This window comes from Rhinopithecus roxellana, chromosome 10 (genome assembly GCF_007565055.1).
Source record: "Rhinopithecus roxellana isolate Shanxi Qingling chromosome 10, ASM756505v1, whole genome shotgun sequence".
Taxonomy (NCBI): domain Eukaryota; kingdom Metazoa; phylum Chordata; class Mammalia; order Primates; family Cercopithecidae; genus Rhinopithecus; species Rhinopithecus roxellana.
Window position 1 is genome coordinate 106,586,835 of NC_044558.1, and position 27,320 is coordinate 106,614,154.

Sequence of the window (27,320 nt, forward strand, 5' to 3'; positions counted from 1 at the left end):
CAGTTTTATGGTATGTGGATGATATCTCAATAAAGTTATTATTTAAAAAAATAGCTTCTACCAAAAAATTTTCTTTTCCCAACCAATCAATAATAACAATCTCACCCGAATGTCAAACAAACAACAATAACAACAAATGCAAAACAGTCAAGGCAAAAGTAAACCTTTTCCCCAGAGGAGAGATTTCACACTGTTTCCCACCTGCTCCCAGGGTTTCCTTTCTTCTGTTAAGGACATTGGTAGTTTGCAAAGTTGGGGCTTGGACTGGCAGTGTTGGCATCTGGCATAGCCCTGGAAGTCATGAAAAAGGTAAATTCGGGAGCCCTGTCTTAGTCCTATTAAATCAGAACCTCTGGCGACAGGGCCCGGCCATCTGCGTGTCATCAAGCTTTCCTGCTCACTGATTTTGGATACTGGTGTGGATGGTAGTGGGTTTATGAATGAAAGTCCTCCTGCTTGCTGACTTTGAGCACTGGTGTGGATGATGGTGGATCTATAAATGAACACACTTCTGCTCATTGACTCTGAGTGCTGGTATGGATGACAGTGGGTCTATGAATGAACGCCCTCCTGCTCTCTGACTTTGAGCGCTGGTGTGGATGATGGTGGATGTATGAATGAACGCCCTCCTGCTTGCTGACTTTGAGCACTGGTGTGGATGATGGTGGACCTATAAATGAACACACTTCTGCTCACTGACTCTGAGTGCTGGTATGGATGACAGTGGGTCTATGAATGAATGCCCTCCTGCGCTCTGACTTTGAGCACTGGTGTGGATGATGGTGGATCTATGAATGAACACCCTTCTGCTCACTGACCTTGAGCGCTGGTGTGGATGATGGTGGATCTATGAATGAACGCCCTCCTGCTTGCTAACTTTGAGCACTGGTGTGGATGACGGTGGATCTATGAATGAACACCCTTCTGTTCACTGACCTTGAGCGCTGGTGTGGATGATGGTGGATCTATGAATGAACGCCCTCCTGCTTGCTAACTTTGAGCACTGGTGTGGATGATGGTGGATCTATGAATGAATACCCTTCTGCTCACTGACTCTGAATGCTGGTATGGATGACAGTGGGTCTATGAATGAACGCCCTCCTGCTCTCTGACTTTGAGCGCTGGTGTGGATGATGGTGGGTCTATGAATAAACACCCTCCTGCTCATTGATTTTGGGTACTGGTGTGGATGACAGGGGGTCTGTGAATGAAAGTCCTTCTTATTAGGAATCACTGTGGATCAGTCAAGAAACCGAGAGGGAAAAATTTTTTTTTTTCAAAAAAGATTTGGCAAATACATTGGTTTCCCTCTAGCCTAAGAGTTGAATTCTTCTGGAGTTGTATATTTTGGGGTGGGAAATAGCAATTAAGTGAAATAAAACACACCCCACAATACACTGACTTGTCAAGCCATGAAAAGCCTTTTAATGACAATTGGCATCACAGGTATAAATAAATATCTTCTTCTTTCCATCTATATATGTGCTACAAATATATTTTTCAAAGGTCCAACCCAGGTTAGGAGGCTTCAAGGACCCTTTCTTAGCTACTGAGTTTAGTAATTAAAAAAATAAACACAATAAACACCCCTGGAATCTTGGTGAGCGCCCCCTGCGGAGAGCATGAGGACTGCCAGGCATCTTCCTCCCGCAGCCGCAGCCAGTGGTGCACACGGAGAACCGGAGTCGGGTGATCACGAAGGGGCTTGTTTCACTGGCGTGGTCTTCGTTGCCACATACGTGTCGCTTTGGATGAATGCGTTTTTTGCAATGTGCTGCTACACAATTATGCTGTTCAAAAACACAGTTGATTGACAATCTAACATAGATTTTATCTTTAGAGTTTATGCTGGTATACCCCACCCAACAAAGTAAGAAAAACAACTTAAAAACCCCCCAAACAGTTTTTATCTTTGTTCGTGTTCAGCATCAGGGATGTCTTGTGATAGACCCAGCCCACCAGGTTGGCTCTGATGACGCCTGGGAGTGGCCTCTTTTTTTTATTTAACCCAACTTTCTCCTATACAGGAACACCAAAACGATGACGGGGTGGAGTCCCGAGGGGTCAGGTGGTCCAGGCAGGGCTCTGTTCTCCTGCCACATCCCATCCGTATAGCCCCTCACAAGACCACACCTGCTGGCTTTGCCCTGTGGCAGTGGTGATGGATTAAGGACAGTTCCTCTCCTCCCCCAGAAGGCTTTGAGAGCTCCCTCCAACTGTACAAAACCAGCCACTATCAACAAAGCCGAAGGGATACAGAAAAACATTCAAGTTACTACTTAAACAATGGATTAATTGACATTGTTTCTAGGAACCCATCTAATGAATAGGAATATAATTTATGTTTCATTTAGGAAAAATATACTGCTTGATTCTCAGAAACAAACATTAAATGTAAATGCAATGGAAGTCTAGGGCACAGAAAGAAAAAAAAAAGGAAAAAGTGGAAAAGAAAAGAAAAGATGATCAAGTAAAGATTTAAAACTCCTTAGTTTTATCCCAAGAGGCATCCCCTGTTAAGAAATGTCTCCTCCCCAGCTGTGTGGTGACAGTTGAAGGCTGTCCTCGGAAAAGTGAATAGTGAATTAAAATGGAAAATGTCTCCTAGCAGGCCCTATTTTTATATTTTGCTTCTTTATTAGAAATATAAACAGATGATTATTTCTCTTTTTATTTGTCTTTTTGAATTTTTTAACAAATAATTTTTGGTAGCTTGTCTGTAGTATGTTTTGACTCATAAAATAACCTTCCTAATTTTGCCTGTGCAGTTCAATAACTTGATCTGTGCTCCCCATGCCCCAGACTTTATCCCCCTGACCTCTGAAAATCCACCATCATTGACTGCTAAAAATCCCTTGATACAAAAATGTCTTTTCCTGACTTCAAAACTTTCCAACTGGTCTAGCATGGACCCCGGGACCGTCCCTTCTTAACCCCACTGACAACGCCTTCTGCCCCACTTGGGGCCAGTTTCCAGTACAAGGAAGGCATCTGGGCAGGGCCCTCTGGCTAGAGGGGCCTAAGCCTTATCTTTGAGTTTCTCCAGATAGTTTCTAAGTTCCTTGGGGGCGCCCACAGCCATGTCTTGGCACACCCATTTGATGTCCTCATCGTTGCTACTGACGATGGAGTTCACCGTGGGGCAGCTGTCGTCCGGGGGGATGGTGGTAAAGGTGGTGAATTTCACCTTCTTCCTCTTGGAGGTGGGCGAGTGCAGGGTGTCCTGCTTCTGTTCTCTGCCCTGCCGCACCCCCGAGTCGGCTGACCTGTGAATCTGGCTCTGCACGTGCTTGTGGGAGCCGCCATTGAGCAGGAGGTGGTTGCTCTCCTCGCAGGCCCCCGGTCCGCGGTCTATGATGGTGGTGTGCTCGTCCTGGGGCGGCGGCGCGTCCCCCATGCTCTCCCGGAACTCAGCCTCATTGCCGAGCCACACCCAGTCGTGAGAATGGGTCATGGAGGCCTGACCTTCCAGGGGCACTTGCTTGTGCCTGTACTTCAGGGCAAAGGTGGCGCAGTTGATCAGGAAGACGAGGATGGCCAGGCAGAACACCCCCAGGAGGGCGTACATCCCTATCTCCAGGTCACTCAGGCCCCGCGGGGTCTGCACCAGGTCATTTTCCTCCAGCCCACTCCCGGCCTTGGGGAGGTCCACGTGGGCTGGGAAGTTGGTGAAGTCGATGGGGATGTTCTGTAGCTGCCCCTCTCCTGCCAGCCTACCCCCGTCTGCACGGCTGTTCTTCACCACTTTGTTGTCCAGCAGGGATCTGGCCGTGGTAGTGGCTCTCCAGAGAGCCCCTTCCTCACGCTCCACGGGAGAGCTGCCATAGAAGTGCCCATCGTGGCCTGTGCGCTCATGGTGCTGACCCTTCTGCCGGCGGTCACTGGCATGGTTCTTGATCTCATCTTCCTCATAGTCCCTGCCGGGACTGGAGTCAGCATCGTTCTGTCCGAACTTGACCCTGACGTTGCCGACACCCACGGCCAGGACGCTCTTGCGTTTGGATTTCTGGCAGGCCTCGGCGATCGTCATGTCCACTCGGACCAGTGGGCCCTGGCCTTCCCCTTCAGCCACCACAACGGGCCACCTGGGAGAGCGGGCCTGGGGGACGGACACGACAGCCTCGTCCTGGGAGGTGGCTGTCAGGGAGAAGTCCTTGGTGTCGTAGATGTCCAGGGGCGTCACCGAACCATCGCTGAACTGCAGCCATGTGCTGAATACAGCCTCCTGCAGGGACACAGGCAGTTAGAAGACCACCTGGGGGATGCCTCTTCCCTTAGAAACCCCCTCCTAGGAGGACACCCAGGGAAACAGGGAGCAGGACCCCCATTCCAGACCCAGCAGCTCATGCATCTGGGGAGAAATCATACAGGTTTTCTATCAGGGGCAGATAAATCACCTTAATTTAAATGAGAACAAATTGGGGCATGACTAACAGCGCCCTCATAATCCTTACCAGGAACAAACAAACGGCAAAACAAAAATCCCTAACTGAGATGAGGCTCCAGGTGGCTTTATCCACACAGTTATTGCTGGAATCAGTTAGCCAGTGCACCTTCACAGACAATGACTGGCTTCCAGGGCAGGCCCTGGTCATTTTGTCACACATGCTGTGATTAGTGGCCTAAGTATGATGAATGGATACAGCTGTTGTCTGTATCCAGCCTGATGACAAAGGCTGATGGGCGGGTAACACTGTCAGAACCAATGACATTAGAAAGGAACCTCCCCTCTTCTCCCTGCACTGCCCCCAGTGAATTAAGCTTTGCCTGAGAAACAAGAGAACAAGAGCATTTTGCCCTTTAAGGTTGACCCTGTTGTGCCACTGCAGATGCTTTGCTTGGCTGTAGCTGGGCAGCAGTGATGTGTGGGGTGCAGCGCATGGCATTGGCTGGTGGGCCCAGTTCAATTGTGCTGCCTTTGTTCTGCATGGGTAGCTTTTGTGGAAATTCCCATCAGAGGGAAAGAGGAAGCTAAGGGCCAGTGTGAAGGTGCTGAGTTTATTTCGCACACTCACTATACTTCTGTCAACGGCCCAACAGCTATGTAAAAATTATTTCCCATTGTGGGGACTGGTCGAAAACATTTGACTTTATGTGCCTGGCTTCTTTTACTCAAAATAACGTCTTCCAGGCTCATCCACGTGGCTGTAAATGGCAATATTTCATTCCTTTTTATGGCTGAATAATATTCCAAAGAAAGTGGAAAGCTAGTGACCTAGAAATGCCACTCACACCCATGCCCATGTGACTGGCAGATTCTCGTGAGCACAAGGCTTCCTGCTCTCTCGCCTCCTCCCCAGGGCAATAATGACATCCTCTCCCCTTTGGGTGCCCACAGCAAACATAACCCCACAGAAGGCCTTGTTCTTGACTTAGCCACGGGTACTTCTATTCTGCTTCCAAGAGCGGGAACTCCCTAAGGACAGAGATGTTTAGTGGCGGCCCAATCTTCAGCACCTAGGACAGAGCCTGGGTGTAGCTGGGGAACAGTTTTTCCTGTATGGATAGAGGAGGGTGAAAAGTGCAATCCTAATCACAAAACAGACAGCCCATATCCCCTGGGCACTTGCTGTGGGTCAGGTGTTGTTTGCAATTATTACAGAATGCATTTTCTCCTCTTTCACAAAGTAGGATGGGCTATGCTTCCTGCCCAAAGAGAGAGGTTAAGAACTGTGCTCACATGCACACATATGTTCATCGCAGCACTATTCACAATAGCAAAGACATAGAGTCACAATAGCAAAGACACAAAGTCAACCTAAATGGCACCTGATCCACAGCAAGTACCCAGTGGATACAGGCTCTCTACTTTGTGATTCGAATTGCATATTTCAGCCTCCTCCACTCATCTAGGAAAAACTCTCCAGCCCATTAGCGATAAACGGGATAAAGAAAATGTGGTACACATATACTGTGGAATACTATGTAGCCATAAAAAGAACAAGATCCCATCCTTTGCAGGGACACAGATGGAGCTAGAGGCCATTATCCTTAGCAAACTGACACAGAAACAAAACCAAACACTGCATGTTCTCACTTATAAGTGAGAGCTAAATGATGAGAATACATGGACAGATAGAAGGGAACAGCACACACTGGGCCTATTGGAGGGTGGAGGGTGGGACCAGGGAGAGGATCAAGAATAATAACTAATGGGTTCTAGGCCTAATACCTGGGTCATGAAATAATCTGTACAACTAACCCCCATGACACAAGTGTAGCTATGTGACAAACCTGTACAAGTACCCCTGAACTGAAAATAAAAGTTAAAAAAATAAAAAAAGAAATATGTCCAGTCATATCGTCAGGAAGAGGCAGGATCAGGGCTGGAACTGGTGTGGCTTCAGAGCTGAACTCTTGGCCACTGTGCTAGGGACCCCCTGCAACAGCCACTGCTGGAGCCCATTTTATCAGCCCACAAAGACCACAGCGACTCACTCTCTGCTGAAAAGGTCATGTAGCTGCCTCCTTTCCTCCCTGCCTTTTTCACAGCAAACCAGGTCTGACCTCGTGGCCTTCCTGGACCTTTGTCCCCATCCATCCCGGACACTGTCACTGCAGCCCAGGGAGGCAGCAGCACCCTCTCCGTGGGCAGGTTATGGGAAAATCCTACCTGCTGAGCCAGAGATACAGCAGCAAAGCTTGTGTGTGCTCTGAGCACGGGATGGAGATGTTGCCACTCAACATCAAAAGCCCACACTTGGATGTGATAACTACCTCTGTGGTATGGGAATTGGGAGAAAAGAAAGTCACTTGAAGTTGGACCTGTGCAAATGCAAATACAACCTCCTTCAGAACAAAACAAAGCCGAGCAACCAGGGCTGAAGAGGTGCTCATGATACAAAGAAAGAAAGGTTACAATCTGTAGGTGGGAAGGCTGCACTATGAGAAGGGCGCATTAAACATTTACACAGGAAGGTGAGCAGACTGATACGTGAGATCACAGAAGACTCCAAAGGCTATAACACAAAGGAAACCAACAAAAAACAATAGTCTATGAAATAAAACATAACATAAAACAAATGAACAAAAATAGTCTATGAAATAAAAGTAAAAAGAAATTTAAAAATTTTAAAATTTTTAACAGAGTTGAAATCATCCCAATAAAAGCAAATGAAATCATCCCAATAAAAGGAGTTGAAATCATCCCAATAAAAGCAAATGGGGTCTGCGTGCAGTGGCTCACACCTGTAATCCCAGCACTTTAGGAGGTGAGGCAGGCAGATCACCTGAGGCCAGGAGTTCAAGACCAGCCTGGCCAACATGGGAAACCCCATCCCTACAAAAAAATACAAAAATTAGACCAATGTGGTGGCAGGTGCCTGTAGTCCCAGCTACTTGGAGGCTGAGGCAGAATAATTGCTTGAACCCAGTTGGTGGAGGTTGCAGTGAGCCAAGATTGCACCACTGCACTCCAGCCTGGGTTACAGAGTGAGACTCTGTCTAAAAAAAAAAAAAAAAAAAAAAAAAAAAAAAAAAAAAAAAAGAAAGCGAATGAAAACAGAGCAGGAAGGAAGGGGTGCAAAGGGACATGTAGAATTAATAGAAATGAAAAATACAGTCACTGAAATGAGTGACTCAGTGGGTGGTTCGAACAGCAGATGAGACGGTCGAGGAGAGAATTACTGCAGTGGGAGACAAAGCCCCCTGCGTCACCCCAGATAGAACCACAGGCATATCAAGAAATAAAACTGTGAATGGGCAGGTGAAAAGAAATAAAGGAGAGAATGAGAATGGCCAATGCTTGTTTGGTAGGAATTCCAGAAGGAAACATTGGAGTAGCTTGGGAGCAGCCAGTGTTCACAGCAATGATGACTACATCCCGCAGGACGGAGGAAGAATGCTAGTGATTAAAAAAAGAATTCTCATGACATCGTTTGAGCATCTGCATCTAGCTGTAGCTGAAGATCCAAATGCCTGGACACGCACTGATGCATTCTGCTGTGTGTGAAGGCAGGCTGAGTTGGGTTGGGTCGTATCACTTGTGATCGTAAGCCCTGGCCAACACCAGCTGGCTCTGACGGGTGAACCTGTGCAGGAAGTTTTAGGAGGGTGTGGAGCTCTCTTTGGGTGGCTGCCCATTCAGCTCCTCCTAGCTCAACTTTCAATGTTCAACTTTGCTTTTTTTTTTTAAACTTATTTTTTTGCCCAAGGTCACTCTCTGGCTTCTGGAATCCATGTGGTTGTGCCTACAGCAAGGTGTGCCAAGGAGTTAATAACCACTGTGGGCAGCCCCCAATGAAGGATTCACGGAAGTTATCTTTATCCCAGATCCCTTGCCCCTCAAGTGCAGTGACTCTTCTGGCCTTTCCAGACTGGCGTACAGTCATCCAGCAGACAGGAGCTCCGACTGCCCTTGGTGGTGGCTGAGTTGGTAGCACAGTCTACTCGTTGCATTATTCTTCCTTCCATCACCCCCGACTTCTCTACTGGTGTCGTCTTCACCACCTGAATAAACTACTTGCACCTGAATCCTTGTCTCAGGCTCAGCTTCTGAGAAGACCAAAACTAAGACAGAAGAGACGGCTCAGGGATGCTGGCACTCACCCTTGTCTCTGTCCATATCAGCTGATGAATCACACAATCCGACAAGTCCTTCTAATGCCTCAACTTCATGCACAAATACCAAGTGATTTCTCCTTTCATTTTTCTATCCTACTTTCTTTAGTGCAAACAAGGCACAGGGGAACATGCAGGCTACTACCCTCTATTTGTAGGTGTAAAAACCTTTCAGATTTTCGATTTCAAAGTTGAACATATCACGAACAAGGTGCCAGCCGTCTACACTCTAAGGGCTGAGATAAGAGACTGAACAGTGTGCAAGTTCATTGTGGCTGACGTTTCATCTTGACTTAATTTTTCTTCACAAACTAGATGGGGAAAGAAGTTAACCTAAAACAAGCCCCCGAACGGCAGACAATCGGAATGAAAGCCTCAGGACACAGCTGGTTTGCCAAGATCCATCTCCATCAGCCCTGCTGCATGACTGAGACTAACTTCTTCCACTCGCTCATGACAGAGAGGCTGGAATGTGCTGTTCCATCAGGAGAAGCCAACACATTTCCCCAAAGATGAGAACTTCTGAATGACTTAAAATAACACATGCCCAGAAATGATTTAGAGCTCTATCCTTTCAACAGTCGTGTCTGCAAATCAGGTGAACTACGTCCACAAATCCCCCGAGTCAGTGCTAGGGGACGCCAATTACTGTCCGCTGATGAAGACAGATGGGCAACAGGAGATGGGGAGCGGCTGGCCATGCCCCATGACAAGGGGGTTGCAATGCCAATCGTCCACCCTAATTCATTATCCATTCTCAGCAAATAGCTTCACGCTTTCAGCTTTCTCTCTGCCACTTTCCTCTGATCTTTTTTCTTCTTAATCCCAAATGTGAAAGTATTCCTCTGCTCTTTGTAAACCAGAAAACACCATGCTGATTTCCTGCCCCATCCGCCCCCAAAGAGAAGACTTGAAGAAGCCAGTGCTGTGGACTGGATGAGGACCTGCATGCACCCCAGGTCCCTCCTGCTGACACTCTGAGGCAAAATCAGCTAGCAACTCTCTCCTCGTCAGGCAGAATTCCTAGAATGGCCCACCAAAGATGTTCTGCCCCAATTCCCAGAACATGTGTGTGGGATGCGTGACCGCTGTCATGATTATGTTACATTGTTACATGGTACAGTTGATAGAGTGGTCTTCCTGGATTATCTGGGTGAGTCCAGTGAAATCACATGAGTCCTTAAAAACTGAGCGATTTCTCTAGCTGGTGACAGAAGGGGCAGGTGGAGAGACTGGAAGCATGAGAAAGACTCCATGCATTGTTGCTAGTGTTGAAGCCGATGAGGGTAGGGTGGGTAGTGAGAAGGAATGCAGGTGGACTTGAGGAACTAAGAGAGGATTCCGGCAAATAACCTGCCAACAATTGGCAACCTCAGTCCTACAACTGCAAAGATCTGGATTCTGCCACCACACAAATAATTCTGGAAGAAGATTCTTCCTTAGAGCCTAAGAACTTAGGCAACCAACACTGTGATTTCAGCCTTCTGATACTCTGAGCATGAACCCAGCTGAGCCCACCCACTGCACTGTGAGCTAGTAAGTGCGTGTTGTTTTCAGCTGCTATAAGTGCATGTTGTTTTCAGCTGCTAAGCGTGTGGCAGCTGTTACATAGCAGCAGATAACGGGCATGTCTCGGAGCACTGAGCATCTTCACTCTAGCTCATCATAGACCGCACTACTGGACAAGGCAGCCACAGGGATTTTGCACAGCCTGCACTGCTTGCTTATAACACCAGCCCAGCCCCTGTAGGCATTTGAGTTTGCAGTCCTTGAACTGCACTGAAATCCTGCACTATGGCTGGAACTTTCCAATCCCCCGCTAGAAGAATGCAAGCCCCTAGACTTTGTCATCATGCCTGCGCCCTTGACCACCGCCGCCCTCTGTTCTCCTCATCATGCCTCTGCTTTGTAGCACTATCCTGTTCCTGTTGGTGCATGTCAAGGGATCCCACCCCCTACTGCTAACCCCTGGGCCCTGTTGCCTGTCCCAGCCCCATGACAGCTCCTCCAGCATTGCTCTGTCCACAGTGGGGTGTGGATTTAATCTGAGCTTCCTCCCCAGACCGCCTGCCTCTTGCTGCAAGTCACCAGAGGAAACTGGGTTTGAAGCAGAATATTCCGAGTCAAGACTGTCTGCTCTGATAGAGCATCCAAGGCCCTGTGTGCTTTCACTAAAATTGTGATCGTAACAACAGCAGCCGTTCCCAGGAAAAGAGCTAACACTGGCTGGTTTGTGCCAGCCACTGTTTTTAGCACTCAACGTCGTTAAGCCTAATTTAATTTGCAAACAGACTCTTCACAGGTGTTGTTACTTTCTCATTAAGAATTGAGACACGGGTGAGGCATCTTGCCTGAGGTTACACAGGAGGTAAGGGACACAGCTGTGATACCATCTGGGCCTTCTGGCTCCTAACTCTACTCTTCTCATAAGTATTGTCCCAATGATGACATCAGAAGCAGAAAGTCCTGCAGACAAGGCAAATACCCATATGCAGGTTGTTAAGGTCAGACGAACCCATCCTGGTGGCATTACGTGGGTCATTCTCCCTGCTCTCTCATTTCCTGTCTTCCAGCCCAGCTCTAAGAGTCATTCAGTCACTCAACCAACATTTATTGAGCACCTACTATGTGCTGGCCCTGTGATGGTCACCAGGGATACAGCGATGAACAGGAGGCTTGTCTTGTAGAAGCCTATATCCCATGGAGGAGAAACATGCTTTATGTAGTAGGAAATGGGACTGACTCAGAGCCATTTGCTGCGAGTGAAGGCATTTATGAGAAGAGGGTATCATAACTGGGTATGAAAATGAGAATGAGCCATGCTCAGTGGTGAGGGTGGTGTATCCCAGGCAAAAGCAACAGCAATTGTAAAACCCCTAAAGAAGTGCAAGGGGAGTGTGTGCCTCAAATAGGATGAGGGAGACCAAGGGCGGCAGAGGATAAAGTCAGAGATAGAGCCAGGAGGTACGTCGTGTGGGGTCATGTCAAAGGAATATGGTATCTTTCTAAGTGCAATAGGAAGTCATTGGAGCATTTTAAGCCAGTAAAAGGCATGATGTGGTTTATGGTTTTAAAGGCTTACTTTGCTCTTGAGAAGAGAGGGGAGTGCAGGGGTAAGAACAGCAGCTAGGAGACCTGGTGAGGAGGCTGGTAAATGGTCTGTGTTGCTCAAAAGCTATGTGGGTAAGATGAGCGAGCACTTTGTCTGCAACGATGTAGCTTCCAATGTGGAATGTGGTTCTGTTAACCTACCCCCATTTCTCACTCCACCCTGCCCCTTTGCTGAAGCAGGCACAGTGACTGACCCTGCTCCCTCTGAACCTCTGGCATTTGGCCCCCTACCTGTTTGGGGGTCCGCAGCAGCTCCTCAGCTGTGACCACAGCTGTTATGGCCTTGCTGTTTTCTGCGTTGGGGTAAAGGGTGACAGACAGCCCAGCCACGAGCTGGATGGCCAAGTCTGTCACCGACACTTTGTCATCTAGCACGGTTATTGTCTTCTCTGCCAGGATGGAGTCAGACAGTGGAGACAACACCTGTGGGATTGGCAGGACACAAGGAAAATCCATCACACCTTTTTCCAGATGTTAGCCCCTTCCCCAGCAATATTTCTTCCATCCCAACAGGCCTGAGGTCCAGAATACAGGGCAAAGGGGTTACATATCTACTTCACTCTATACGCTGGCCCATCCCATGCCTTTGTGAGAATCAAAGTTACCCTTTCCCCAAGACACCTTAATTCTCCCTGTTGAAAATTCGGAATAGATATTAAAATCCATTCTGTCTTTAAAAGGGAATGACTCCTCCTATTTAGATGAAGTATGCTTGTACAATGCACAACCTGGTTAACTGTACATGGTGATCCTGTTGAACAGACTCATGAAGTGTTGAATTATAAATTTATAAAAGTGAATTATAAACAGTTCACTCCTCCCACCAACACCACAATGTATCCTCTGCCAAAACATTGCTTTCTGCCTCATCTTGTAAGCCAAATGTCGGGCTTGAGATGTCCAGGGGAAATGATAGGAATGTGCTAACCATTCCCACATATCATGTAAGGATCCCGAATGACATTCCAGAATGGTGGATTCAGTAGGGTGGGACTTGAGGGATTGAGGAAAAGGCTGTCCAGGCCCCATCATTTGTCCTGAAATTTTACCATTCTATACCCTTCGTCCAGTGAAAAAGAAGGAGCAGGATTTCAAAGACAGTTTGTTGAATAAGTAAATGGCAGGAAGACAGAATGACTGAAAGAAGGAAGAAATGAGAGGAAGAATCCATGCTTTTTCCCTGAGCCACTGGTAGAAGCGGTGCATGGAGAAGACGATGGCTATTTCTAAGAAGGCATAGGGGGAATAAGTTAGAAAAGTGTGTGTTCAGAAGGAGAATCAGAGGTAAGATGGGGGTGCTGGGAGGTGATGGGAATGGTGGAGGCAGCCATTGAGAATGAGGTCACATGGGGAGCTAAGAGGGTGCAGCTGCCACCTTCTCCATTCTGTTTGGAAGGAGGCTGGACTCAAGATCTGGCCTGGGCTCATCTTCCTGTGTCCCCATGATACAATCTGGAGCCATCATGGGGTTGAGGAATTGGCCACAATGACCTGCCCACTCATTGAGTCTCCCTCAATACTGCATACATGCCCAGTGCTGGGGAAACAGAGACTCCCTACCTGGATGGTCGTCATCCCAACCTCTCGCCCGACTAGGACCCGGCTGTCCTGGAGGGTGGCCACGTGAGGTTCCTCCAGCTTCATGAAGTCTGCCACCAGGTGAGTGATGTCGAACTGCCAGTCGGGACTAAGCAGGTAGCTCGGCTGGCCCCATGGGCCGGCGCCCTCGGACACAAACTGGGTGAGGACCCGCACGGTGGCGTGCTGGTACTGCAGCGCGCAGCCCCGGCCCCGCCGCTCCTCCTCGTCCTCATCCTCGCTCTCACGAGTGGGCCTTGTGGGAAGGGACAAAGAGCTCTCAGATCCAGGGAGAGGAGTCTAAGATGTTCTTGAGACAGGCAGGACCCGCCTCAACCTCAAGGAGATGACATTGAAGACACGAGCCCCAGGACCACGCAAGGGGCACCAAGCCTATCTCTAGGCAACACGAAGCGATGGGCATCTCTTTCTCGAATACATTTATTGAAAAATAAAAGACAAGGGCTAATATGTACTAAGCCTGCACTGTCTCATAAGTAGGCATTGGCCACATGTGGCTATTTTAATTTTTATTAATTAATTAATTATTATTACATTTTTAGAGACAGGGTCTTGCTCTGTTGTCCAGGCTAAAGTGCAGTGGTCCATCCTAGCTCAATGCAGCCTTGAACTCCTGGGGTTAAGGGATCCTCCTGCTTCAGCCTCCTGAGTAGCTGGGACTAAAGGCATGCACCATCATGCTTGGCTAATTTTAAAAAAATTCTGTAGAGATGGGGTCTTGCTATGTTGCCCAGACTGGTCTTGAACTCATGGCCTCAAGTGATTCTCCCACCTTGGCCTCCCAAAGTGTTGGGATTACAATTATGAACTACCACACTGAACCCTAAATGTTAATTTAAATAAATAAAATTAAATAAAAAATTGAACTTCCCTGTCACACTGGCTACAGTCCAGGCACTCCATAGCTACTTGTGCTAGTGACCACCATGTTGGACAGAGGGGTTCTAGAACATTCCACCACTGTAGAAAGTCCCATTGGACAGAGCCGTCTTACACCTTTGAGATGTGGCAGGTCCCACTTTATGCTTCCACATGTATGAACTCTTTTTAACCTCATAACACTATGAGGCAAACTCATAATTATTCTCATGACCAGATGAGGAAACTAAGGCACAGAGAGGTTAGGTAGCTTGCCCATGCTCACAAAGCTAATTAGTGGCAGAGATTGGGTTGGAGCCCAAGGAGTCTCAGTTCTTCCCCCTCAGGGATGTGGAACAAACTCATTGTCTTGGCCACTCATGACCACAAACTAATCTGAAGGACTGGGTAGATTCACAGCTGTCCTCCCCCATCAGGCCAAATGCCTTTAGCTTCTCCTTGTAGAGATCGATTCCGCATCTCACTGTCCTACTTACTCTTCTTGAGACGCTCTCCCTTACAAGAAAGGCCCTGGTGCCTGGGGAACTGTCAAGAAAAGAGTCCTGGTGGTCTGGGGTGGAGCATTCCAGGCAGGAAGCTGCGAACTCAGCAACACCTTCACTTAGCTCATGTCTGCTAATCCGGGAGTCACAGGGCTGAGAAAACAAGGCCCCATACTCTCACATGTGACAGACGGACAGTCCGGAAACTCAGATAACAAATTAGAGGTTTTCAGCAAATAGTGAGCCCAGCGTCCATTAGAAATTCAATTAAATTTTATCTAATAATTTGATCTGCATGGAAAATTTCAAGCTTATACATATGCATAAAGCACAGAGAAGGACTCTGACTTTTTTTTGGAGAAAACAAACCGAACTTCAAATTGCCTGGTAACCGAGATGCTAAAAAAACTGCATTCACTCCATCGTGTCATTTTGGGAGAGCCACTTTCAAGAGACAGTTTCATATAAGCCCCGGTGTAGAGTGACGACAACCTGGGTTTGACACAAACCTGATGTTTAGCAGCTTTTGGGCCTGGCTGGGTTATCTGGGAGCCTTGGGGAGATTTAATTGCTGAGATGATACCAGCATCTCCTAAGCATTGGATCCTTTAGTGTTAAGGTCAGTAAATACAGTTGTTATTATGGCTCTAAGGCATCTCCCCATCCGAGGCTCACCTCTTACTGGTCACAATGGGGACCCTCCAGCCCTTTATCTGGCTGAGCTCCGTGTCAGAGACCTCGATCTGCAGGGGCAGCCGGGGCACCCACACGGTGACATGCAGGGGGGCGCTCAGGTACTGGTATGTGAAGTTCACCACTGCATCCATCTTTCCTTTGATCTCTTTGCCATTGACAAAGATGTAGTCGCAGCGGTCAGACACCTGCAAAGACAGAGGGAGAAAGGATGGAGGAGAAGTTCATGGGGCCTTGGAGACCATCCTTTTTTTGTTTTTCCTATTATCTTGCAAAGCACAAATGCTTAATTCAGGTTTCTCCTAATGCAGAGCCTGAGACTAGGATTTGGTGCACTCAGTTTAATTTTGAGTTGACCCCAGGGAGCAGGGGTGAAGGAGCAGACGAGGAAGACAGAGAAAGAAGAAAACCCAATAGGAAGGTGCATTTTTGAGGCTGCTACAGGGACCATGGGCTCAGTTTTCAGAGGCTTCATGAAAAGTATCTAGAATTGTCCACCTGAGGAGTAAGAGGTGGGAATATTTTTAGCTACCATCTCTTACTCCTACCAGTTGAGGGCTTCCCTGCCTGGGACAGAAAACAGAAGGCAGATTGAGGTGAGATTGCAATCAAAAAGTGAACCTGAACTTGCACAGAACTGCAGCTGTAGCTGAAATCTGGGTTAGCTGAGTGATTTGATGTGAGCACCAGAAGATTTCACACCCTGGGCAGGTGTGACTTTTCAGAAAGTAAGCTGCACCCACAACCCACCTCATCCAGCCTCCAAGGATGCAAAGGGCCTGTAGTGCCTTCCTCCCCAGCGTGGTTCTCACTAATTCTGAGGTCTCTTCCCTCCACGCACATGCAGACCCGATGTAGGTTCTTCATGGTCCCCAGATTTTGGCAAGGCCGGTCCCTGTGCCTGCAAGCACCTTCCCATCCCTATTTGCTGGACCTACCCCAGCTCAGGGGTCCGTGGGACAAGTCTTGAATGACCCCATGGGATTGTTCATATAATAAGTGTTCATTATGTGAATGGCCGATCACATTAGGGACTACCAACCTGTGTTCCCTTTCCCTATGTGCCTCCCTTTCCTTTTCCCCTTTCGGGCAGATTGCTGTCTCAGGAAAGGGATGAGACAGAGCAGAAAGGAAAATAAACACACAGACTAAAAAAAATAAAGTTTGTAAGTATTTGGCTTCTGTGTTCCAAGATTATTCATCCAAATATGACTGTATCAACCAGCCCACTGGGCATTCCCAGTGTAGCAAGGAAACAGCAGAATGATGTCTGTGTTCTCAAGCAGGCAGGAAGGGGCAACGTGGACAACAATGAGGGCCATTGGGGAGGTAACCTGTGCGGACTGTGACCGGTAAAAAAAGTCCCCTAGGAACTGCGAACAGAAGACTATAAGACAAGATGTGCCCTTCCCCAAGGCCTTGGCAATAGTTAAGTCCCCTGGAAATTAGACTGGCATTCTGTTTCTGCCATCCTGATGAATTGAAAACTGAAAATAGAAACCAAGTTGGGTTATCGAGAAACAATATGACCCCTGTTGAATAGCCAGGCTTATCAGATGTGATTTAAATTGGTCCCAGGTGTCCATATCACCTCTTAAACTAAGAAATCTTTGAAGGCAAAAAGTACTTCTTGTTTGTTTTTCACCTCTGGGTTCTTTACACCAGTTGCTTATGAAGCAGGAGCTCAGTGAAATGGATATTGCATGGATGAATGGATGGATGGATAGATGGATAGACAGATGAACAGATGGATGAATGCACACACTGATGCATAGACAGATGGACAGATGGAGGAATAAATGGATGGATGGATGGACAAGTGAATGGGTGCTGGATAAATGGGTGAATAGGTGGGCAGATGGATAGACAGATGAACTGATAGATGGATGCACACACTAATGGACAGACGGATGGATAGACAGGTGAATGGGTAGTGGACGAATGGGTAGATAGCTGGATAGATGGATAGACAGATAAGCTGATGGATGCATGCACACACTGATGGACAGACACATGAATGGATGGATGGACAGGTGAATGAGTGGTGGACACATGGGTAGATAGCTGGATAGATGGATAGACAGATGAACTGATGGGTGGATGCACACACTGATGGACAGACATATGAATGGATGGGTGGACAAGTGAATGGCTGGTGGATAAATGGGTGAATAGGTTGATAGACTGATAGACAGGTGAACAGATGGACAGATGCATACATCGATGGACAGACAGATGGGTGGATGTATGGATGGACGGATAGATGGATGGATGGACAGGTGAATTGTTGGTGGATAAATGGGTAGATAGCTGGACAGACGGATAGAGAGATAAACTGACGGATGGAAGCACACACTGATGCACAGACAGATGGACAGAGGGATGGATGAGGAGGGCCTTCCCTTCATGGGGACGCCTGCTTCAGGACAGTCATCAAGGATCTTGGGGTTGATGGAAGATGCAGTGAGAGACGGAAATGAGATGGAGCCAAAAGCCACAAAAACACAAGAAGTTAATTCAAAAGTTTCTAGAAAGCGCTCAGGCAGTGTTTCCTAACCTTTCTTGGGTCATTCACTCTTTTGAGAATACGCATAAAGCTAATTCTTGCTAGAGAAATGCACACACTTACAGTTTAGCGGAACATTTCAGAGTTAATGAAGTCACTCAGAAACCCCTCACATAGCACTTAGCATACTAAGCTATAATTACCGATTTGCTTGTCTGTCTGCTGTCTAGATCATGTAGGTGGGAAAGAACAGAGTCCCCCTCTGGAGGTCTGTGGCCTCGGCCAAATAACGTTCAGTGCTGAGTAAAGAACTCCTATAATCTGATCACCCTCTCTTTCCCCAGCTTCCAGGAACCATGGATGGCTACTCTGAGCTCAATTTTCATCTTCAACTTGCACTTCTGTTTGGAGAGGCAGCTGGTGAGGGCTGGGCTGAGAGAATTTCCTCCATCTGCTGGGGACAGTGGCAGGGAGCAATTGGGAGGGGAACACATGGATGGATCTTCTCATTCATGGTCAAGAGTAGTTTAAAAATGTTTACATGCTGATTAAAGAAGGAAGACAATTTTAGTTGCCATCCCAGGCTTGTCATTAGCGGGTAAACACTGTCCTGGATCTGGGAAGGCATTAGCATAACAGCCGAGCAAGAGTTATATCAGTAATCACTTCTTTAATCAATGTTGTAATTTACAGACCATTGACTTTTCTCATTTATTACCTTTCTGAGCTCTGGTGGGAGGAAACCTGGCCGCTCCCGAATATATAAATAATTAAGAGCAATGCCAAGGGTATGAAGTTGCCATGCATGATAGAGCCATCGTCACTGCTATTCCTGAAGGTGTCATAAACATCTGGGGACATCTCAGGATGCATTAATCATCTCCTAAGTGGCTAGCAGTGAGAACCACCATATGAAAAAATGAGCCCGCTCATCTGCAGAAAGGAACCAAAACCCCACAGGAGTCCTTTTAGTCCCTCGGCTTTGTTTCTGAGACTGCTTTTCATCTTTCATTGTGGATCAGCTGCCGGTTGAGAAAACTGCCCACTGGACTCCACTCACTCTGACGTTTAAGCTATGCGGGCAGAATGCATGGTAGCCACGGCCCAGAAATCAGTGTCTGCCTGTGAGGACTCAGGGGCGGCGGGGTCACGGGCTTGGTGGAGCCACATATGGTCAGTTGCCATATTCTGTTATCGCTCAGGCTTTGGCACCTTCCTAATACTGCACTTGCTTCCTAGGAAGAGCCTGGGGGTCACTTTCCAAGGGGAAAGCAGAGGCATCTGCTGGTCAGTCATGGATGTCCCATGGGAGCCTGGCTTGAATCGTCCTCTAGCCAAGCTGGTTCTCAGACTTGAGCAAGCCTCAGGGAGGGCCTGTTGGCACAGACTGCTGAGTGTCCATCTCAGATTCAGCAGGTCGGGGGTGGGGACCCACACGGGCATTTGTAACCAGTGGCCGCGGATGCTGTTGCTGCTGCTGCTCTGGACACCACTTTGAGATCCACTTCTTGCACCCTCGACATCCCGCTCATGATGGTAATCGTTTAGTTATGATGCTTGAAAGTGCATCTCTGTGCTGACAACTCCTCAGCTCCTGTCTCTGGATATCCACCTGCTTCTTCCACATTTCCACTTGGGTCTCTAATTAGCATCTCAAACTAATCATGTTCAAAAACCAAACTCCTAGTATGGTTTTTGTGCATCTCAGGGCACTGAGGTTGTGCTTGAATGAAGTTCAGACACAGGAAAATCAAACGTACATTTCTTGTACACCCAAGTTTGTGGACCTGCTCCGTTAATACGAATGAAATGCTCGTACACCATAACAATCCCTGCTTCACATCTGCAAGGTGATTTCATGTCATTTTCTTTGTTTTTTTTTGAGCTCAAGTGTTTTATTGCACGATATGATAAATATAGTTAATAATGGCATATTGTACATTTCAAAATTGCTGAGAGAAAATTTTGAATGTTCTCACCATGAAATGTAAAGTATTTGAGATGATGAATATGCTACTTAGCTTGACTTAATCCCTGTATTAAGAACACATTTATTTATACATCATATCACTTAGTACCGCATAAATATATACAATTATAATCTGTCAATTTACAATAAAATAAACAATTAAAAAAGAAAACAGAAAAGAAGTCCAGGCGCGGTGGCCCATGCCTGTCATCCCAACACTTTGGGAGGCTGAGGCGGGCGGATCACTTGAGATCAGGAGTTTGAGACCAGCCTGGCCAACATAGTGAAACCCTGTCTCTACTAAAAACACAAAAAAACTAGCCAGGCATGGTTGTGCACACCTGTAATCCCAGCTACTCAGGAGGCTGAGGCAGGAGAATCCCTTGAACCTGGGAGGCAGAGGTTACAGTGAGCTGAGATCGCACCACTAAACTCCAGTAAAAAAATGAAAACAGAAAAGAAACCCAATTTTTAAAAAACAATTAATAAGGCTTTATTTTTTACCATAAAATCAATTTTGCCTATCTTCCTAGGCCACCAGGTTTCTTCTGGTTATTATTTGCTTGAGTTGTCTTTTTCTCTCTTTTTCTTTTAGCCTTTCTGAAGCCTTCTGTATCCTGGATGTTTTAGATGATTTGTAAAAATAAACACTTACAATTATTTTCTTTTAGAATGTTTTCTCTATAATTCATCATTCTTTTGCTGGAACTTTTAACACATTCGTGTGAGTTACAATGGATGTCTTACTTGGATTTATTTCTACCATATTATTTGTCCATCCTCTTTTCTTTTCATTTTGCCTTTTTTAAATCTCATTTTTGCCTTCTTTGCCTATTATTTTCATACTCAGTTTTTCTAGAGCTATGGACAGCAGTTACGATCCTATTTTGTAGATGAGAAAACCGAGGCTTGCCATGGTTGCGGCTCATCCAAGATGGGGAGGTAAAGTGAGAACTGCCAGTAAGAGTCGGTTCAAGATTTGACTGGACAGTTTCAGCCATGTTGCTGATACTAGGATTATGGCCTTGGCTGAGGTCGTCCTTCCTGCCATGTGACTGTTCGAGTCATTTGCATTCCTGTGGGCAGGTGGGCAGGGGAAAGGCAGGTGCTGAGAGAGGCCACTGTCTAGCAACTGTGGCATGCCCGTGGCAAGGGGCCAGTGGCAGTCCGGAACCTCTCCTCAAGTGGCTCTGCCTGCATTTCCTCATCCCATCCCCCAGGGGCCACTCGGAAAGGCTGTCTCTTTCCAAGTCTAGGCAGGGAACAGATGGTCCACACAAACCTGGAACTTGAGGACTGCTGATCGAAGGGGCAGATAGGGTTAAGGGAAAACAGTGTGAGCGGGGAAAGCATGCCAGGGCTTAGAGGTAGGCAGTGAGTTGGTCTGCATCCTCCAAACTCATGTCTTCCTAGAACCTCAGACTGTGAGCTTGTTTGGAAACAGAGTCCTTGCAGCCCAGGGGCCTCTTCTCAAAAGCTGCCTCTGAATCTAGGGCTATTGTTGGAAAATGTTTAAATAATATCTCCTTTTCAGCTCAGGAAAAATCCTTAAATGATGTACAAGTTCCTCTCTGATGTGCCTGGTTATCTTCCCTGTGCATCATCTGTGGTTTTCCCACTGTTCCCTCCACCCAGCCACTGGCCTCCCTGCTGGTTCCTGCACATGCCAGGCACACACCTGCCCCAGGGCCTTTGCACGTGCTGTTCTCTTTGCCTGAAGGCTCCTCCCCTACTTGTTTGCCTGATTTGTTCTTCATGTCCGTCAGCTCTTTAATACAGTGGATCTCAACCCGGGCAATTGTGTCCCCCAGGGGACATTTGAGCATCTCTGTGCATCTTGGTTGTAACAAATGGGAGGATAGATTTGCAGCTGGTATCTAGGGGATGGAGGGTAGGATGCTGCTCAATGTCTTACAGTGTCTAGGCCAGTCCCCCACAACAAAGAATTAACCCACCCCAGATGTCAATAGCACCGAGGCTAAGAATCCCTGCCTTGCTCAAATGTCAACTTCTCAAATATTCTTTCTCTGCCATTTCCTTTTTTGTATGTGTGAGACAGAGTCTCGCTCTGTCACCCAGGTTGGAGTGCAATGGCACCATCTCGGCTTACTGCAACCTCCGCTTCTCGGGTTTAAGTGATTCCCCTGCCTCAGCCTCCCGGGTAGCTGGGACTATAGGCATGCACTACCATGCCCAGCTAATTTTTGTACTTTTTAAAGCAGAGATGAGGTTTCACCATGTTGGCCAGGCTGGTCTCGAACCCTTGACCTCAAGTAATCCACCCACCTTGGCCTCCCAAAGTGCTGGGATTACAGGCATGAGTTACCATGTCCAGCCTGACATTTCCATTTTAAATGGCAACTCTCCCGAACCTCCCTTCCCTCTTCCTTGCTTCCTGTCTCTAGATTGCTTACTGCCATCTGATGCACTGCAGATTTTACCTGCTCGCTTCGGTTATTATGTGTCCTCCCTCATGAGAACCTAAACTCTAGGATGGCAGAGATTTTTGTCTGTTTTGTTTACTGTTGTATCCCTAGGGCCTAACACCTGACACACAGTGGATACTCAATAAATAATAAATACGTGCTGAAGAATGAATGAATGAATCAGAGCTTGCAAACTGGTGGCCTCCCATCACATTTGGCCTACAGTGTTGTTGTCTTTTTCAACAGAGACGGGGTCTTGCTCTGCTGTCCAGGCTGGAGTGCATTGGTGCAATCATAGCTCACTACAACTTCAAACTCCTGGGCTCAAGCAGTCCTCTTTTCTCAGCCTTCCAAGTAGCTAGGACTAGAGGCATGGACTACAGGCATGCACCACCATGCCCAGCTAATTAAAAAACATTTTTGTTTTAGAGATGGGGTCTTTCTATGTTTCCCAGGTTGGTCTCCAACTAGAGGGCTTAAGAAATTCTCCCTCCTTTGCCTCCCCAGTCTATGGAGAATTAAATGGCCAGACCTGGTCTCAGCATCAATGGGGTAGAATGTTGCCAAGGTAACCACCACGTGTGGCCTTGGCAGGGAAGGGTGCTCAGGTATCTGGGTCACTGAACACTCCCTATGCTCAGGGGACACTCAGGGGTACCTGCTCACCCAGTGCCCCCAACACTACCCACCTATCACACACACACGCACACATGCACACACACGCACACATGCATGCACACATACACACATGCACACACACATGCAAACACAGGAAGAGATGAACTTTTATCAGTGATTGCTTACTTTATAACAACAGCAAACATTCATTGACTGGCCACAGTTATCCAGGCACCATTCTAAGAGGCTCACATGGGTCATCTCTCTGAGTCCACGCTATAAACACAGGAGGGCACTATTATATTTATCGTATCCATAGTGCAAATGAGAAAACCAAGGCGTGGACAGGTGATGTACCTTGCCCACGATCACACAGCTGGTATTCATAAGTCAGGATTTAAACACAGCCAGCCAACCCTAGAGGTCTGCTCTCAGCCATGATTCTGACTTGGCTCTGCACTCAGGGAGGCCTGCCTTCTCCTCCATCATGGACAGGGTCTATTTCCTCTCCCCATTGATGTTGGGGCTTTGGCCAGGAAAATAGGAGCAGAAGTGGCAGCCATGCTTGGACCAGTCCAAGCTTGGCCTTAGGAAATGTGTACTTCTGCTAGGCTTTGGAACTTGTCCATTAATAGCTACTTCCTCCAAACCCATAAGCAAGAATAAATTGCAATCGTCTTGAACAACTAAACACTGGAGTTGTCTGTTACACAGACTTGCTGACAGATTCATTCTGCTAAGAGATGTGGACAATCCTGACTGTAACTTTCAAGGGCTTTTACACGGCTTCCCCTCTCTTCCTTACCTCTCATTCACCTTTCATCTTATTCTGTTTTCTCTCCTGTTGAGGCAGAGGACACTGGCAAGGTTGAGAAGAAAGCAGGCATTGGCGGAGCCCTGATCCCGGATTTAGGAGGCTTCCCAGGATGTGGGAAGGCTCCTGTCAGAGATTCTTGTCCTGGAGGGGCCACCGTTTCAGGACATTCACCAGGACCTGACTTTGGGACACTAGTTTAGAATCCGTTTCCTCTCGTTGCCTGCGCCTGTTCTCACCCCAGGGAACTTCTGGCTGATCTGGCATCTCCTGTGCAATGTGTCCTTCCCCTGCAGCGGCCAGAGCTGAAGTTTTACATTTTAAGGAGGTCTCTGGTGCAATTTCAGCAGTTCTCTCATTACTAAAGTGCATCATAGCTACTTCTTTGACATCAGTGAAGAGAAGGAAAAAGAAAAAGGCAGAGAAAAGTCAGGGCTAAGCAATATTTCTGAGACTATGTCTATGCTCTTCCCTCCCTTTTACATCTTGCCCGGTGGTGAAATGATGGCCGAACAGAATTCAAATGGCCAGGCAGAAATTTGTTCTGTGATAAATCACACTTTATCCAGCTGACAATGCACAACGCTGCCAAGACTTGGACACATCTCCTGTCGTTCTCGGCTCGGGACTGCTGTCCATGCGGGGGGTTGGCAGTGCTAATGGGCTGCCTGGCCCGGCTTGGGGAAGAGGAAGGGGAGATGGTTGGTTGCCCGCCCCACTTGGGCCGAGGAGACAGGCAGGATTGAGGGTCAGCGCAGTAGGGACCGGAGAAAGGCATACTTTCTGACAATAGCACATGCTTCCTTGTAGGATCCAAATGTTGTGGTTAGGAACACAGGCTTGCATCTGTGTTGTGCTAGAGTCTGCCCTGCTCTAGGATTCATTTTCCTCATCTATGAAACAAGGATTCTTTCAACCAATACCTTCTGTGCCCCTACTATGTGCTAGGTGTTTCTAGGCATGGAGATACAGCAATGAGTAGGAGAGACAGGATTTCATTTAGAGAGTGGGAATAGATGATAACAAGTAAAAAGAAAATAATTGTGAGCAATAAATGCTACAATAAAAATAAAATAAGAAAACATGACTGAGAATGGTGCAGAGACCTCTCTCGTGAGGTGACATTTAGGCCGGAGATATGGGGCAAGAGGGTTCCAGGAAAAGATTCAGTTAAGAGGCACCAACATTTTTATTTTTTATTTATTTATTTATTTATTTATTTTGAGACAGAGTTTTGCTCTTGTTGCTCAGGCTGGAGTGCAACGGCACAATCTTGGCTCACTGCAACCTCCGCCTCCCGGGTTCAAGAGATTCTCCTGGCTCAGCCTCCCAAGTAGCTAGGATGACGGGTATCTACCACCATGCCTGGCTAATATTTTGTATTTAGGAGAGACGGGGTTTCGCCATGTTGGTCGGGCTGGTCTCGAACTCCTGACCTCAGGTGATCCACCCACCTTGGCCTCCCAAAGTGCTGGGATTATAGGCATGAGCCACCACACCTGGTGACCAACATTTATTAAGTGTCTGCTGTATGCTAGTTTCTATTCCAAGAGTTTATATGTATAGATTCCTTTCATCTTCACACAAACCATTTTACAGGTGAGGAAACCAAAGAACAGAGAAATCAAATAACTGGTCCAAGGTCTCACAGTGAACAGGAGTCAGAGCTGGATTTGAAAGCAAACATCTCGGTCCAGAAAAGCCTCACTTAACCTCTTGCTTACACTGTGTGAGGGCCTGGAGGGAGAAGTAATTGTGGCCTGTTCTAGAAAGAGAAAGAAGGTTGGCATACAAGCTCAGAGAAGTAGGTGGAGCGTGTCATACCAGTAGAGAGCAGCAGGTTTGCCAGGAGAATTAAATAAGAAAGCCTACAAGTAGGGGAATTAGCCCAGTGCCCGCAAATAGCAGGGACACATTGAAAGCCTGTGGCCAGGTAGAAACCTCAGGCCTGGCAGATGGGAATCTGTAGAGGGCCGGGCAGACGGAACGTATTAGCCCCAGAAGGGTGTTTACAAGGGGGTTGGAAGAGGAGAGTGGGGAGAGGCTTCCAGGATGACAGCCTTAATCAGATCTGACCGCACCACGCATGCAGTTTCTCTCCCGCAGCTCCTGCCCCAGGTCACCCTCTGTACCATCTGCCTTCTTTCTCTTTAATAAGGCACTCGAGATCCTAAAGCCCTAAAACACAGAAGCGGACGCACAGGGAGGACGGCCATGTGAAGATGCAGGCAGAGAATGCGGTGATGCGTCTACAAACCAAGGAAGGAACGCCCCGTTCCAGACGCTGGAAGAAGCAAGGTGTCCGCCAGGAGCTGTTGCCTGAGATTGCTCCTTAGAGGCCTTGGAGGAGGGGTGGCCCTGTCCGCACCTTGACTCCAGACTTCTGGCCTCCAGAGCTGTGAGAAAGTAAATATCTGTTGTTTAAGTCACCAGCCTGTGGCACTGTGTTGTGGCAGCCCTGGGAAACTGTGACAGGGTGTGGACACACCGCTCCCACCTGGGGCGGGCGATGCACTGTTTCAATAGCGTTACATGTCTGATATTTTCTTCCTGCATCCGTTTTCTGATTTGGAGTCATTTTTCTGAAGCTTCCCACACACAGTGTTAACGACCACGCCAGCGGTACTGGGGGCTCTCACAGTCAATACAGGACCAACGCCTTCCTAGGAGAACCCACGGCCGGCACCTTGCTGGAAGACACCCAGAGAGTACCCCATTCTCCCATTCCTCTCCGCCCTTGGCTAGATCGGGAGGCGTTGCTTGGAAAACCCATTTATGGGTGTGGCTGACATGGGCTATTTCCCTAACCCAGGCCACGTTAGAAATGGAGTGGAGGTGCTGGAACAGGGAACAAGCGGGTGGCAAAGAATAAGGGGGAGGAGGAGAGGAAACCCCACTGTCATCCCATGGAGCTTCCTGTGGCCGCAGCCCTAGTTTCTTTGGGGGTCTTCCCTTGCCCCACTCCAGTTTGGAAGTTTGGCTGAAGCTCCGCCTCCAACCAGAAGAGTGAAATCATGTGACCACGGCCTAAGCCAATCAGGGCTTCTCATTCCCGGCCACAGCGATTGGCTCAGGGGTTAGCAGAGGACCTAAGCGGGAGCAATCAGAGGAGGCCTCAGGATTTTGATTCAGGCCAGGCCAGGCAAAAGGTACACGCTCTTTTCTGCTAGATTTCTACCTGTAAAGATACCACCTGGGCCGGGCGTGGTGGCTTACACCTGTAATCCCAGCACTTTGGGAGGCCAAGGCGGGTGGATCACTTGAGGTCAGGAGTTCGAGACCAGCCTGGCCAACATGGTGAAACTCTGTCTCTACTAAAAATAAAATAATAATAATAAAAAAATAGCCAGGCGTGGTAGTGCTCACCTGTAGTCCCAGTTACTCAGGAGGCTGAGGCAGGAGAATCACTTGAACCCAGGAGACTGAGGTTGCAGTGAGCCAAGATCATGCCACTGCACTCCAGCCTGGGAGATAGGGTGAGAATCTGTCTCAAAAAAAAAAAAAAAAAGATACAGTCTAGTAGCTGTCTGCATCCATGGCAGGACAGGACAACCTGTCTGAGACACTGATCAGCATGGAGAATGCTGAGCCAAGTGATGGAAAGTCAGAAATAACATAAAAATACTGATTACTTCATTTGAGCCCCTGGATCCAGCCATCCCAG

The 27,320-nt window shown here is 47.6% G+C and overlaps 1 protein-coding gene across 1 annotated transcript in view; it reads right to left on the minus strand.

Annotated features, from left to right (window-relative positions):
* Positions 1-1,398: 1,398 nt before the first annotated feature.
* Positions 1,399-27,320, minus strand: part of TMEM132C (transmembrane protein 132C) — a 57,529-nt gene continuing 31,607 nt past the window's right edge. The window contains exons 3-6 of the mRNA XM_030939709.1: positions 15,306-15,511; positions 13,231-13,504; positions 11,902-12,093; positions 1,399-4,225 (exon numbers count right to left, since the gene is read on the minus strand). Of these exons, the coding sequence (XP_030795569.1) occupies positions 3,020-4,225; positions 11,902-12,093; positions 13,231-13,504; positions 15,306-15,511 (1,878 nt within the window). The 3' untranslated portion in view covers positions 1,399-3,019. The remainder of the gene's footprint in view (positions 4,226-11,901; positions 12,094-13,230; positions 13,505-15,305; positions 15,512-27,320) is intronic.